Below are 14,746 nucleotides of genomic sequence, written 5' to 3'. Positions count from 1 at the left end.
AGCGATCCTCCTGCCTCGGCCTCCCGAAGTGCTGGTAATCCAGGCTGGTCCCCTTTTGCCGGCAGGTCTGCTCATGTGCTCACATCGCTCACTCAAAGGAGACCTCCGTTATTAGGGGGACCTAGACCTACGCTGCCTGGACCCCAGGGAGGGAGGTTGTTTGGGAATCCCCTCCCTTCCTTTGCTTTTGATCTGAGAAAGCCGGCTTCCTGGTGACAGGAGGTCACTGTTCTGGGGAAAAAGAAGGGTGGGAAAAAAAAGCCAATCCGCCACTTGGCTGTCAGGTTTCCCGCCAATTTCATGGGTTGCTGTGGACGGGCGGGGCTGTGTTTTGAGCCCAGACCATCCCTTTGCCGGTGGGTGCAGGACCACGTGACCTCGAGCAATGTTCAGGAGTTGTCTGTGTACAAGTACTGCACCTTCTTGAGCAAATTTATTCCCAGGCATATTATTCTTATAGATGCTAATAGAAATGAAGTCGTTTTGTCAATTTTCTTCTCGGATTGTTCATTGCTAACACAATGGATTGTTTGCTGAATGTTTGCTAAGTTCACTTATTAACTCTGTGGTGTGTGTGTGTGCGTGTGTGTGTGTGTGTGTGTGGTGTCTGTGAGCATGTATGTGTATTTGCCTTTGTGATTATTATTTGGGATCTTCTCTCCATAGGATCACACCATCTGCATATTGAGATCCTTTTGTTTTCTGTTCAAAAATATTTAATCTCATGTTTATATTTGAAAGATAATTTGACCGGGTGTAGAGTTGTAGGCGACAGTTTTTCTTTTTTTTTTTTTTTTTTTTTTTTTTTGAGACGGAGTCTTGCTTTGTCACCCAGGCTGGAGTGCAGTGGCCGGATCTCAGCTCACTGCAAGCTCCGCCTCCCGGGTTCCCGCCATTCTCCTGCCTCAGCCTCCAGAGTAGCTGGGACTACAGGCGCCACCACCTCGCCTGGCTAGTTTTTTGTATTTTTTAGTAGAGACGCGGTTTCACCGTGTTAGCCAGGATGGTCTCGATCTCCTGACCTCGTGATCCGCCCGTCTCGGCCTCCCAAAGTGCTGGGATTACAGGCTTGAGCCACCGCGCCCAGCCGGTGACAGTTTTTCTAAGTGCTTTATTGCAAACTTCTTGTTTGTAAAGTTTCCTATGAGCAATCTTATGCCATCCTTCTAGGCAGTGCTCTGTATGTAACATGTTCTTTCACCTTTGATTACTTTTAGGATTTCTTTTTTGTCACTGGTTTTGACGGATTTGATTAAGGTGTTCCTTGGTGAAGTTTTCTTCATGTTTCTTGTTCTTAGAATAGTTGTATTTCTGTAATATTTGAAGTTTATGCTTTCCATAGAGCTTCTAAATCTTCCATCCAATATGTTTGAAATATCTTCGTCTCTCTTCTCCACTACACGCCCTTCAGGGATTCCATTTAGCCCTCTGGAGGATGTGGAAAGTGTTTATCCTCATGGGCTTTGTGTTTTCAAGTCATTTGCTACTGTGTGCTTCATTTATGTCAGTTTCAACTTCTATCCCTTCTAGTTCGATAACCTTCCCTTCTGCAGTGTTTAGTCCAGTGCCTTCCTCCATTTCAGACTGTAAATCATGGTTTTTATCTAGAGAATTTGATATGTAAAAATTCTTTAACCTCTCTATTTAATTAAAATAAAATTTTACTAACTGTTCTAATGTCCTTTTCTTCTATTTCCAACATGTGTCTCAATTTCAACTAGATCATTAGATTCTTCATTATGTGTCATGTTTTCATGCTTCTTTGGCTGCTTGATATTCTTTTACTTTTATTTATTTATTTTTTGGGGGACGGAGTTTTGCTCTCGTGCCCAGGCTGGAGTGCAATTGTGTGATCTCAGCTCACTGGAACCTCCGCCTCCCAGGTACACAGGCGATTCTCCTGTCTCAGCCTCCCCAGTAGCTCACATTACAGGCATGCACCACCATGCCCGGCCAATTTGTTTTGTATTTAGCAGAGACGGGGTTTCACCATGCTAGTCAGGCTGGGCGTGAGCTCCTGGCCTCAGGCGATCCACCCGGCTGCTTGATATTCTAAGATGTGATGCTGGAGCTTCAGTGTCAATGCTCAAAAGTGCCCAAAGACACCACTCGACCTCAGTGTCTATGCACACCCAAGCTTTTGCAGCAGGAGAGGTGGAGAGAGCAGAGATGAGTGTGCTGCAACATGCTGGTAGAGGGTACCCCAATTGTGCTTGGGGCTTTCCTATGCCGCATACAAAAATGGGCCTTCCTTAATTTTTCCCTTAAGAACCACCCGACTTCATGCCCAGTCTCTCTGTCCAAACACCAGGACAGTCCTCTCACCAGTCTCAACCAGCCAATGGATTGACAAAGGTCCAAATATGATTCAGTGGAGAAGGCGCTCCCTTGTCAAATTTTGCAGAAACAACTGGACATGCATATCCCCAAAGGAAAAAAATTCACCTGAACCTCAATACTCACTCAAAAACTAACTCAAAATGGATTATGCAACAAAATATAAACTATAATACTAGAAAAGCATAGCAGAAGTAGGAGGATAGGAGAGAGCAAGTCCACCTAGGATGATGACTGCTGAATTTCTCAATGGACACTTCAAAGCCCTACGGGTTAACTTAGAGAGTCAAAAATCCCACCCGTAACCCTGGCCCTAAACACCTGGGCTAGGGAACACTTGGCCCTCAGGAGATTGTCTTTAGCTAGGTCTGAGAGCCACACAACTGCAGAGAGAACAGGAAACACTATGCAAATCGAGGCCAGAACAGCAGGGCAGGCCTGTTCATGACAGAACACAGGAAAAACTATCCTCAGAAAGAGCGTGTGGAGAAACAGACCACGCCTGAGACCTGGTGGATTAGAGCACTGGCTACTGGGAAATTGAAAGGAAGGGGCTTCACCGGGCAGAGGACCAGAGGCGCCAATCTTGGAAACGCAGAATTGCTGGGAGATGGGGAGGCCTGGACAGAGGAAGCACCCTCTGGAGACTCGTGGTGAAGAGAACACATGAACGAAGTAACTGGCAGAAATTAGAGGTCCTGGTAGAACAAAATAGAATCCCACAATGAGAACATACACCGTGTATGTCCCCCAGGGAAGACAATATCTCCTAAAAACTCAAGAAAAATCATTTTGGGCGAGCACCTTATATCCAGTCATGCGATCCATGCATCCAGACCGTGAGATAAGATGATTAAACATGCTAAGCTCAGCGAGACCTGATTCCCTCATGAGGACTCTGTTAAGGATGAGTACCACTCAGCAAGTGAGGATCGTGACATTCACTTTTGAATAGCTCATGAGCATTAACATATTTAATTGTGGATCTAACCAAAAACCAAGGTGGGGCCAAGAAGACAATCACAGAATGTCACTAGTGTATGTTTACGTTCAATTACTATTATGAGAAGTGGCAGGCCGGGCGCGGTGGCTCACGCCTGTAATCCCAGCACTTTGGGTGGCCGAGGCGGGTGGATCACAAGGTCAGGAGATCGAGACCATCCTGGCTAACACGGTGAAACCCCGTCTCTACTAAAAAAAAAAAAAAAAAATACAAAAAACTAGCCGGGCGAGGTGGCGGGCGCCTGTAGTCCCAGCTACTCGGGAGGCTGAGGCAGGAGAATGGCGTAAACCCAGGAGGCGGAGCTTGCAGTGAGCTGAGATCTGGCCACTGTACTCCAGCCTGGGCGGCAGAGCCAGACAAGACTCCGTCTCAAAAAAAAAAAAAAAAAAAAAAAACAAAACAAAACAAAAAAAAAAAGAAGTGGCAGGTAAGGGAGGTAGAAAAAAGATAATGCATATGTAATTTGCGGTCTTATGGAAATCTTTGACGTTGAAAGTCATAATTTAAAACATATAAACCAAATATTAGAAGTGTGTCTAGTTCAAAGGGGGGAAAACTATCAAAAACATTTTTAGTCCAATATTAAGCCTGAGCTATGCAACCCTTCCTAAATGCCAAAGGCAGACACAGACACACACACACACACACACACACACACACACACACACACAAAGAATAAAATAATTAGAATCAAGAAATGTAGTAAATATATTCTGCTACATATCATAAACATAGCCTACAATGTGGAAGAGATTAGAAAATAAACAGAGAAATGAAAATCTTTTTATTAATTTGTATCAGTACCCACCAAAACCAATCAGCATAATAAAAGATTCTAACACTGAATGTAAAAAACAATCCAACAGTCCAGAGTGATGGGCAAAAGTTTTTAATTGTATAGATTAAAATAACTTTGGACAAAAATGAAAACTCAGGCAGAGAATGTTTTTTTTTTTTCAACAGCAGACACTAGCAAAAAGAGAGGCAGAATAAAAATTGAGACGGAAAATTTCCAGTGTAGAGATATGAATATAATAGACACAGGCAGGGATGATTAATAAATGATAAAATGTTTAGAGGATGATCATTGGAATACATAACATTTATACCTTTACAAACCACTTTCCCAAATACTTCATTATAAGTAAGTTGTCTCTAAAAGCGACAGATCTCCTAGACCCCTCCTTAACCAAGTAACCAGTCCTGATGTCACGATAATGGTGGTGGACAAACTAGACCTTCTATGCCCGCAGATAGATAGGCTGAGGTTGGAAACTCACAGTATTGACTCTGCAGTGTTCCTGGCAAAACGTTTAGGCTGAATTGAATCATGAAGACATTTTCAGACAACTTCAGAATGTAGATCATTGAGCCAGACAGCTGACCTGTCCTCTACAAACGAGTTCACGTCACCACAATCAATGACAACAACAAAAAGATGAGGAAATATTTGGGGTTCAAAATAAAGAAATGTAGCTACAGTATCTTTTTACTTTTTTCGAACCCAAAACATCTCTTCTTCTTTTTGTTGTGTGATTGGTGGTGACATGGATTGTGTGAAGGAGACAGGCCAGTTGTCCTGCTCAGTGTTCTACATTCTGCAGTTGTCTGGTGATTACCTCCTATGAAACTCAGGCTAAGTGTTTTCTGCAAGAACATGGCATTGTTCATATTCTGCACCGGCAGAGTCCCGGGTGACATGCTGTCTCCTGCCAGCGGCTCCTGGCTCCTGTTCTTTACAGGACGGAATTGAGAGGAGCAGGGCTAAGGGCTCTCCACGCTGTTTGTCCATCTAGCTGTGGTCTTCCTACGTATTGATAGCAATTGGAGGCTGAAGGACTGTGGCTTCTCTAACCAAAGGAGCCTAGTGGGTTAACAATTGTCAAGAGCAGTCAGTGGTTCTGAAATACAATCCTCAGCCAAGGATCCCTCCTGTGTTACAGATGGATCAGCTAAAACAAACCAACACTGAAGATACAAAGAATGGGGGGAGGTTCATTGGAACCAGGGTAACACCTTTGGATGAGTTAAACACAAAGATGACACTGACCTTGAGCAGGCATAAAAGCTCAGAGACATGCCCGTAAAATGAAATCCCTGAGGAACTTTGTAGCTACCCAGAGATACCTGGTTCAAATTAGAAGATCTGACAGATCACTCCCGGTATGTGCTGCAGAGTTCTGTGAACGTGTCACAACTAACTTGGGTCCAGTGTCTTCAGACTGAGTACAGGTTGCCACTGCATGGTCTGAGAATGGAATAGAGTTCTGCCCACTTTCCTATCCTATGTCTGGGATTCCAAACGGAACTACAGTTTTCATTCAAACCTACAGGTGCCTGTAAGTCCTGCCTGCGGCAATGACATCTCTCAGCTTAGTAAGGGCTGCTTAGTGTGGGAATATGACTCCCATCTGGAAGCCCAGGTGGAACCTTATCACCGTCGAAGTAAAAAATCCATTGTCCACGTCAAGGGCCAAGCTGACGTGCTGTTCCTCAAGTGAGTAAAAGGCACTTGTATAGTGTTGGAATGAGTCAGGTAGATCAAAGTAACTTGAAGGAGTCGAATAACATCCACTCAGTGAGTCCTGCAAGACTTCAGGCTCTCCTGCTTCCATCAGCACCCCGTTGAGTCTGGAAAAGGAGACAAAACTAAAGAAGCAGCCAGGGGAAATCAGACACCACAGAGCCCCAACTAGATTTCAGGGGTAACATCGGGAAGTGGTTAAAAAAGAAAAAGGAAAGATCTTTTTAACGAGGTAAACCATTGTTGCCTTTATGTTGGGATAGAACAGGGCCAGGTAGAAAACAATGAAAGAGAAAGACAGAGAGAGAGAGCGGGAACTGAGTGAACTGGCCAGGTGACACACTGATAAGGGAGTAAAAGGACACTCTGAGTTAGTGCCCTTATGACACACAGCAAACAGTGATTATGAAGAGTGAGCTCAATAGTTTTCCATAAAATGTGATTAAAATTCGATGCAGTCGCCATGAGAGTACAGCTTTTGAGGTATGGTCAACCTATGGTACGTTAGTAAATGATAAGGGGAGGAAGAAATGGAAACCTAAACATCTACTGCAATGAAAACCCACAGCAATGTCAGTAGGAGTAATTCAGCTTTCGTTGAAAACATGAAACCAAACACTGCTTTCCCTTGGATCTGTCGTCTCCAAGTATTAAGAAAGAATTAAGCGTCCACAATTGCTGAAAGTTACCTGGGGCATGGTGGGTTTCGATCTTCTTCCCCTTCTTGGTACTTTGCAGTTTCTGCAATAAATTCAGACACATGAAGCTGATTCCCCTACACACATAACAATCCACTGTCTAATCCTTACACAGGGACCTCAGGCTCCTCAGCATAAGAATAGGACACTGTGGGAGATATATTTCAGGAGGCCTGAATGCTGGTCATGATAGAGTTTCCTTGGTTTTTGTCCCAGAAACTAAGGGTAAAATGTCCCTTTTCTGGTAGATCATTATCCCAATATCATTTGTCCCAAGTTTGGGCAAATGGTTATGCCGTATTTTTCCAATGAATTTAAAGCAAATGCCCTCAAATGATTTCTAGGAGAAAAACTGCAATATTCAGCCCTGTCTCATCAAATACTCAGATTGTTCATGGTTGTCAGGATTTTAGACACTGAAATTAGAGTGAGAAAGGAAATCTACAAACCCTTGAGTCAAAATCGTAGTTCTCTGAATTTGTCACATCTGCCCAGGTCCAATGTCGTGAGAGGAGAATCAGCACCACAGGCATGGCCTGAGACTAGGGAGAGAGCCATGCTCACTGACCCATCCCATGTCTGGGCTTCCAGGTGGAACTAGAGTTTCATTGAACCTACATGTGCCTATAAGTCCTCACTGCAGCAGTGACATCTCTCAGCTCAGTAACGGCCACGTGGAGCGAGAATATGATCTCTATACGGAAGACTCAGTGGATCCATATCAGCTTCAGAGAAAGGTACTCACCATCCACGCCAAGAGAAAAGCCAACGTGTTGTTCCTCCAATGAGTAAAAGGAACTTCCCTGGGGATGGGATGAATCGGGAAGCTCAAGGTAACTGTAAGGAGTCGAGCAACATCTATCCAGTGAGTCCTGCAAGACTTCAGGCTCTACTACCTCCAGCAGCTCTCTGCTGAGTCTGGAAAAGTAGAAAAAGTAAAGAATACGTCAGGAGAAATCAGACACAACAGAGCCCCAACTAGATTTCATGGGTAGCATAAGGAAGTGGTCAAGAAAGAAAAATGATAGATCATTGAATGAGGTAACAAATTATTGCCTTCATGTTGGGACAGAACAGGACCAAATGGAAAAGGATGAAAGAGAAAGACAGACAGAGAACAGAGGCAGAGAGAGGGACAGAGAGAGCGCGCGCTTGGTGAATTGTCCAGGTGACACACTGATGAGGGAGTAACAGGACACTCTGAGTTAGTGCCCTCAGGACACACAGCATTCAGTGATCATGAAAAGGCTGTGATCAATAATTTTCCATCAATTGTGCTCAAGTTTCCATGCAGTCACCATGAGAATAGAGCTTTTGAAGTATGGTCCACCTACAGTAGGTTAGTAAATGATAAGGGGAGGAAGAAATGAGAACCTAAATATCTACAGCAATGAAAACCAACAGCAATGTTAGTAGGAATGATTCAGGCTTGGTTGAAAAGATGTAATTGATAATGTCGGCCCGCTCTGTTTTCCCTGAACCAGGAGTCTCCAGGTGTCAACACAGAATGAGCTGTTGACAATTGCTGAGAGTTACCTGGGGCATGGTGAGGCTTGGTCTTCTTCCTCTTCTTGGTCCTTTGTAATTCCTGCAATAAAATCAGACAGGGACAGGCAAAATAAGCCAGTTCACCTACATCCATAACAGTCCACTGTCTAATCCCCACACAGGGACCACAGGCTCCTCAGCATGAGAACAGGATAATGTGAGAGATACACTGCAGGAGGCCTCAAAGCCGGTCATGATAGAGATTCTTGGATTTACATCTCAGAACCAAGGGTGAAATGTCCCTATTCTGGTAGACAGTTATTCCAAAATCATTTATCCCAAGTTTGTGCAAACAGTTATGCCTTATTGTTCCCATCAATTCAAAGAAAATGCCCCAGATGATTTCTAGGAGGAAAACTGAGTATTCAGCCCTGTCTCATCAAATTCCCAACTCGTTCATGGTCGCAAGACACTGAAATTAGAATCAAGGAGTAAATCTACAAACCCTTGAGTCCGAATCATAGTTCTGTGAATTTTTTACATCTGCCTGGGTCCAATGTGCTGAGAGTGGGTTCAGGTTGCCACAGACATGACTGGAGACTAGGAATAGAGCCACGCTCACTGACCCATTTCGTATCTGGGCTTCCAACTGAAACTACAGGTGCATTACAACCTATATGCGTCCATAGGTCCTGCCGGCAGCAATGACATCTCTCGGGTCAGGAAGGGCCACTTGGAACAGGAATATCACCCCTATCTGGAAGACCAGGTGGAGCCTTATTTTATCACCTTCATAGTAAGGTACTCACTGTCCATGTCAAGAGCCAAGCCAAAGTGCTGTTCTTCCAACGAGGAAAACGCATTTCTGTAGGGCTGGCATAAGTCAGGCAGTTCAAGATACCCGCAAGGAGTTGAATAAAATCTATCCAGTGAGTCCTGCAAGGCTTCAGGCTCTTTCTCATCCAGCAGTTCCCTGTTGAGCCTGGAAAAGTAGGAAAAGTAAAGAATAAGCCAGGGGGAATCAGAAACCACACAGCCCCAGGTAGATTTCATAGGTAACATAAGGAAGTGTTTGAAACGAAAAAGGACAGCTCTATTAACGATGTAACACATTCCTGCGTTTATGTGGGCACAATCAGGGCCAGGTAGAAAAGGATGAAAGAGAAACACACACACACACACACACACACACACACACACTCACAGAGAGAGAGAGACAGAGACAGAGACAGAGACAGGGACAGAGAGAGCAAGAGCTCAGTGAATCGGCCAGGTGACACACTGATGAGGCAGTCAAAGAACACTCTGTATTTGTGCCCTCAGGACGAACAGCGAACAGTGATCATGAAAACAGTGGGCTCAATAATTTTGCATAAAATGTGCTCAAGTTTCCCTGCAGTCACCATGAGAATACAGCTTTTGAGGTATGGTCAACCTTCAGTAGGTTAGTAAATGATAAGCGTAGGAAGAAATGGAAACCTAAATATTTACTGTAATGAAAACCAAAAGCAATTTTATTAGTAGGCGTAATTCAGACTTGTCTGATAAGGCAAAATCACTATTTTCAGCATGTACTGTTTTCCCTGCACTTGGCGTCTCTAGGTGTCAACAGCAAATTAACTGACCACAATTTCTCACTCACCTGGGACCTGTGGCCTCTTGGTCCTCCTTTTTCACTTCATCACACCAGTGTCCTGCAAATAAATTCAGATGGGGCCTCTTACATGAAGCAGTTCTTCCTTGTACACAGAAACATTCCTCTGTCCAATCCTAACACAGGGACATCAGTCTTCTCAGTGTGGGAACAGAAGACTTTGAGAGAAACATAACCGCAGGCCTGAGGTCAAGTCTTGAGAGAACTGACTTGGTTCCTTTCAGGAGCCTTGGGCAAAATTCCCCTGTTTTGGAATGTTATCCTCCCAGTGTGATCTGTCCTAGGTTTGTGTACACAAATGAGCAATGACTTTCCCAACAGATTTTAGGCAAATAGTTCTAACACCTCGTAGGAGAGATACTGCAATATTCAGGTTTCTCACATCAAATACCCAGGATTTGATAGTTTATGAGATTGTGGACACTGAGATTTCATGCAGGGGTGTAATATACCAGCTCTTGAGTTACAATGAGACCTGGTTCTACACAGAAGCATCAGCTATTATGGCTTTTGTGGGTGAAAAGTCAGTCATTTATCTAGAAAACATACCAGCAAGACGATGGACAGATGAGCTAAAACAAGCCAACTGAGAAGACACAGAAAATGGGGATAAATTCAGTGAAACCTGGGTCACATCTCCGATTCAGTGGCAGACAAGGGTGACACTGGCCTTGGGCAGGTAAAGAACCGCACAGACATGCTTTGGGAACAAAACTCATAAGGAACTTTGTAGCTGGCAAGACACATTTAATTCAGATGAACTGATCTAACAGACAACACCCGGGCATGTGCTGCGTGGCTTGATGTGAGTTTACCACACCTGCCTTGAGTTTAATGTCCTCACAGTCAGTCCAGGGTTGCACTGGCATGGCCTGAGACTAGGAAGATATTAAAGCTCACTGAACCACGCCATGCCCCTGCTTCAGACTCGACTCCAGAGTGATTGAAATCGACATTGATATATAGGTTAAACCCACAGTGATGGCAACTCTCAGCCCAACCATTTTCTGTAAATAAATTCAGAGAAGCAGGTCACATTAAGCAATTCACACTTCACATATGACCAAAACACTGTCCAGTCATAGCACAAGGACCTAACTATTCTCAAGGCAAGAACATGGATTCTGACATGAATATTCTAGGGTGGTCTAGATTAAGTCTGGTGAGAAGTAGATGACCCTGCTTTCCAGACCCACAGGCCAAAATTGCCCTCTGTGGGTAGACCATAATGCCATATTACCTGCCTGAGTCCATGCAAAGAAAATAAAACTTTCCCCCCAAAATCTCCAAAAATTAGTCGAACAATTTTCTAGGAGTGTTGCTGCAATACTGACTTATATCACCAGGTACCACGGACATTAAATGTTCAGAGGCATCTGTACATGAAACTCAACTGATAGACGCATTCTAACAACTCTTGCTTTAAAAAGAATCTGTGATTCGGGAGGCCAAGGCAGGTGAATCATTTGAGGTCATAAGTTCAAGATGAACCTGGCCAATATGGGGAAACCCCATCTCTACTAAAAATACAAAAATTAGCCAGATGTGGTTGTGTGCACCTGTGGTACCAGCTACTCAAGATGCTGAGGCAGGAGAATCACTTGAATCTGGGAGGCGGAGGTTGCAGCAAGCCAAGATGGTGACACTGCACTCCAGCCTGGGTGACAGAGAAAGACTCCATCGCCAAAAAAAACCCACCACCACCAACAACAACAACAATCTATGATGCTACAAAGAAACAGTGGATCAGCTATTGCATTGATGGGGTGGAGAACCAGGGTCCAGCCTTGCTTTATGGAACTGTAGCAGCAAACTAAACAAGAAAAGTTTCCGTCCACATTTCAATGTGACTGTGCAGCTAACCAAGCTGACTTAAAAGAGATCAAGATTAAAGCTGGGAGTCGTGAAGCCTGGGGAACAATACATCCAAATACAAAGGCAAGGCTGCCAGTCTTCTTCAAAAGGCATAGAAACTCCATGGACATTGTTTGGGGACACATGACTTAATCACAGGTGACAAGAGATACTGAATCGAAGCGAGGAAGCCTCACAGTTACCTCCCATGCACCCCCTGCATTCAGGTGTCTATGAGGTTGTCACACTTGCCTGGGGTCCAGTAACTTCACACTGGGGACCGCGAGACAAAGGCATGACATGAGCTGAGAAGGACAGAAAACCTCCCTGATATCTGTGTTTAGAATCCCATCGTAGATTTTTATTTAAACCAACTTGTGTATATAGAGTCTGTCTTTGGGGTTATACTTCCTGAGCACAGAAAGAGGTATGAGACACAAGGAAAATAGAGGCTACCTGGGATAATGAATACAGCATCCTCCCATTCATCAGAAGAGGACGAGTCAATGAGACATGAGTTGACTTGGTCTTCCTCAAATGTGATTTTGGTGTTGCTGTGAGGCTGGTTGGACTCACAAGGACCGTGGCTATTTGAACAAGCGATGGCATATTTGTCCAGTGAGTCCTCAGATTCTTCCTTCTCTTCTGCCTTCCACAGCTCCCTGATGAGGTGAGATAGAGATGCCAGAAGATTAAATACAGAGGGATTGGACCCCAGGGAGACCTAGTAAGTTTTGACAGGGGGCATTAAGACAGTGGTCACAGAAAGCAAACAGGAGGTTCCCTTTAAGAGGGAACAGGCAATCCTCTTCTCTCTGCAACAGAGCATGGCTGCCATGGGAGACAGAGAGGAAGAGAGCAACTGGTGTTCATTGCACTGGACAGATAGGAGCTGAGGAGGATGAAGACTCAGCTATCCCTGTACGGTACAGACACGACACTCACCACACACAGAGAAACACAACAGCTGCCACACCCTGTGTCTAAGTTGGGTTGAATTTCACATACTGTGGCCAAGGGAATGCAGGCTTTTTGTCCATCCTACACGCCAGAGAGGGTGTGCCTCCTAGACGTTTTTCATATGTTACCACCCGTTACTTGCTCCTGATTATTCAGGGTTACCTGGGGACACATGGTTCCTGTACTTTCTCAGTCTCCTCAACTTTAACATCTTCATCCTCATCTTCATCAATTTCTGTAAATACAGAAGTGTTCGTTCAGGTATTTCCCACTTCACACTCTGCAAGCACAGTCAGCCCAATGTGCATAGAGACACAGACATCTAGGCATGGGACACCATTCAACTGAAAGCTCTCATGGTTTATCTTTAAGAAAATGCCCTGGTGGCCGGGCGCGGTGGCTCACGCCTGTAATCCCAGCACTTTGGGAGGCCGAGACGGGCGGATCACGAGGTCAGGAGATCGAGACCATCCTGGCTAACACGGTGAAACCCCGTCTCTACTAAAAAATACAAAAAAAACTAGCCGGGCGAGGTGGCGGCGCCTGTAGTCCCAGCTACTCGGGAGGCTGAGGCAGGAGAATGGCGGGAACCCGGGAGGCGGAGCTTGCAGTGAGCTGAGATCCGGCCACTGCACTCCAGCCTGGGCGACAGAGCGAGACTCCGTCTCAAAAAAAAAAAAAAAAAAGAAAATGCCCTGGCATGATTTCCTGTTCCATCAGGCATGTATTTCTGATCTGGAGGGCCGCCATCAAGATGTGGCCAAATATTGAAAAGACCTTTGCTCCCCATATCACTGGAGACTTGTGCAGCCTCTCTCTGGACTTTGGCAGCTGTCTCCGTCAACCCAACACAGATCTGATTCCCAGGTACAGGCTTGGTGTCCTGTCACAGTTCGCATTTTGAACCTAATTCTTTCTCTTAGGAGAGGACAAACTTGCCCCACAGTCCTCTAAGTATCAGGAGATTTCACAGGCCCTCCATGTGCCTTCTGCTGTGCTATTCAGGGACATTCTCTCTATGGGGAGTGCTCCAGTCTGAAGCACTTCCTACCACCAAATGTCCCCACATCAAGTGTCTTCTCCAACACCACATAGCGAGGGATTTTATCTCATTTTCAAAAGCAGTCATAAGTGATCCCACATTTGGATGCTTCAGAACCTTGCAAGAGACCATTTGCCTGCTTTTGCAGATGGAGAGAGAATCACATGAGGGAAAAATCACTCACTCTAGGACAGTTACTAAGAACACTGCCAAAGAGACAGCTGGGGAACCTTCATTCTTAGCCCAGAGCTCTTTTCACTCTAACAAGCACCCTCCTGTCACACAGCCTCCTTCCTCTCCTTTACAACTAGAGAGATGTTGCCTCTGGCTCCAAACACCATCTTCCATCAAGGAAGGAGAGACATTCGCAATACTGTGAACTCCAAACCCATGGGTTGCAGGGTTTCCCATCTCTGTTCTCGCTCAAGAAGACCTGGTCATGTCACGGCCACATATGTTTAGTGGAAAAAAACACCACCGATACAACTGTCAGTGTAAAAGTACAGAGGTCTGGAGTCTCGCATAAGCCTGGGGTTTTGGGTCATCACGTCCTATGGAAACCTTACCTGGGGTGAGCTTTCGGACGAGGTGCTGTGCCAGCCTACAGCCCTCGGCCAGCCGTTCTCGGAGGTCCCGCCCCTGGGAGTTGGCCGGCTCATCCGGAGTGAGGAGGGCCTGGAGATGCTGATTCAATGCACGGGAGGCATCTCTCCCTTCCCGCAACTTCTCCCTTAACAGGCTGAGCTCTCGTTCCTGAGAGTGAACCAGGACTTTATATTGCCTACGGTGAGATAGTAGAGAAAATTTAACAGTGGAATGGGGTGAGTGATAAGATTGAATATTGTGACAGAGATTTCTGAGACAATGTCCTCAAGGAGACCTCCAAGGAGAAGGTCAGTACATGTTTAAAGAAATGTCTGTGGCCAAGAGAAAGAACGAAAAAAGGTTTACAGGCTTTCTCTATATCAGAGAGGGCTCCTGTAAGATCCTCGACGATGTTCCATTCATCTTGCCCTTCTGTAAACAAAAATAGGTGTCTTCCTTATTCAGTTTCAAAAAGACATCCATCCTTTCAGTTCCTCACTCTGGCCACGGACATTTCCACGTGAAAACACACATACTCCATCTTGCAGTCACTACATGCAAAGCCATGGACAGAAATGAGGCGGTGCAGACGGGGCCAATT

General features: G+C 45.1%; 1 protein-coding gene across 1 annotated transcript; it reads right to left on the bottom strand.

Annotated features, from left to right (window-relative positions):
* Nucleotides 1-4,213: 4,213 nt before the first annotated feature.
* LOC104668935 (neuroblastoma breakpoint family member 3-like) lies at nt 4,214-14,341 on the bottom strand (the record flags this gene model as incomplete). The annotated part of the gene is made up of 9 exons (XM_030913650.1): nt 4,214-5,971; nt 6,554-6,605; nt 7,308-7,480; nt 8,099-8,150; nt 8,860-9,032; nt 9,693-9,744; nt 12,015-12,220; nt 12,681-12,753; nt 14,127-14,341. Coding segments are annotated over 9 exons (1,240 nt in total), but the record flags the coding sequence as incomplete, so codon positions are not given.
* Between the last annotated feature and the right edge of the window lie 405 nt (nt 14,342-14,746).

Source organism: Rhinopithecus roxellana, chromosome 12, assembly GCF_007565055.1.
Source record: "Rhinopithecus roxellana isolate Shanxi Qingling chromosome 12, ASM756505v1, whole genome shotgun sequence".
Taxonomy (NCBI): Eukaryota; Metazoa; Chordata; class Mammalia; order Primates; family Cercopithecidae; genus Rhinopithecus; species Rhinopithecus roxellana.
Note: the sequence above shows the minus strand (reverse complement) of the source record. Positions and strands in the feature narration are given on the sequence as shown.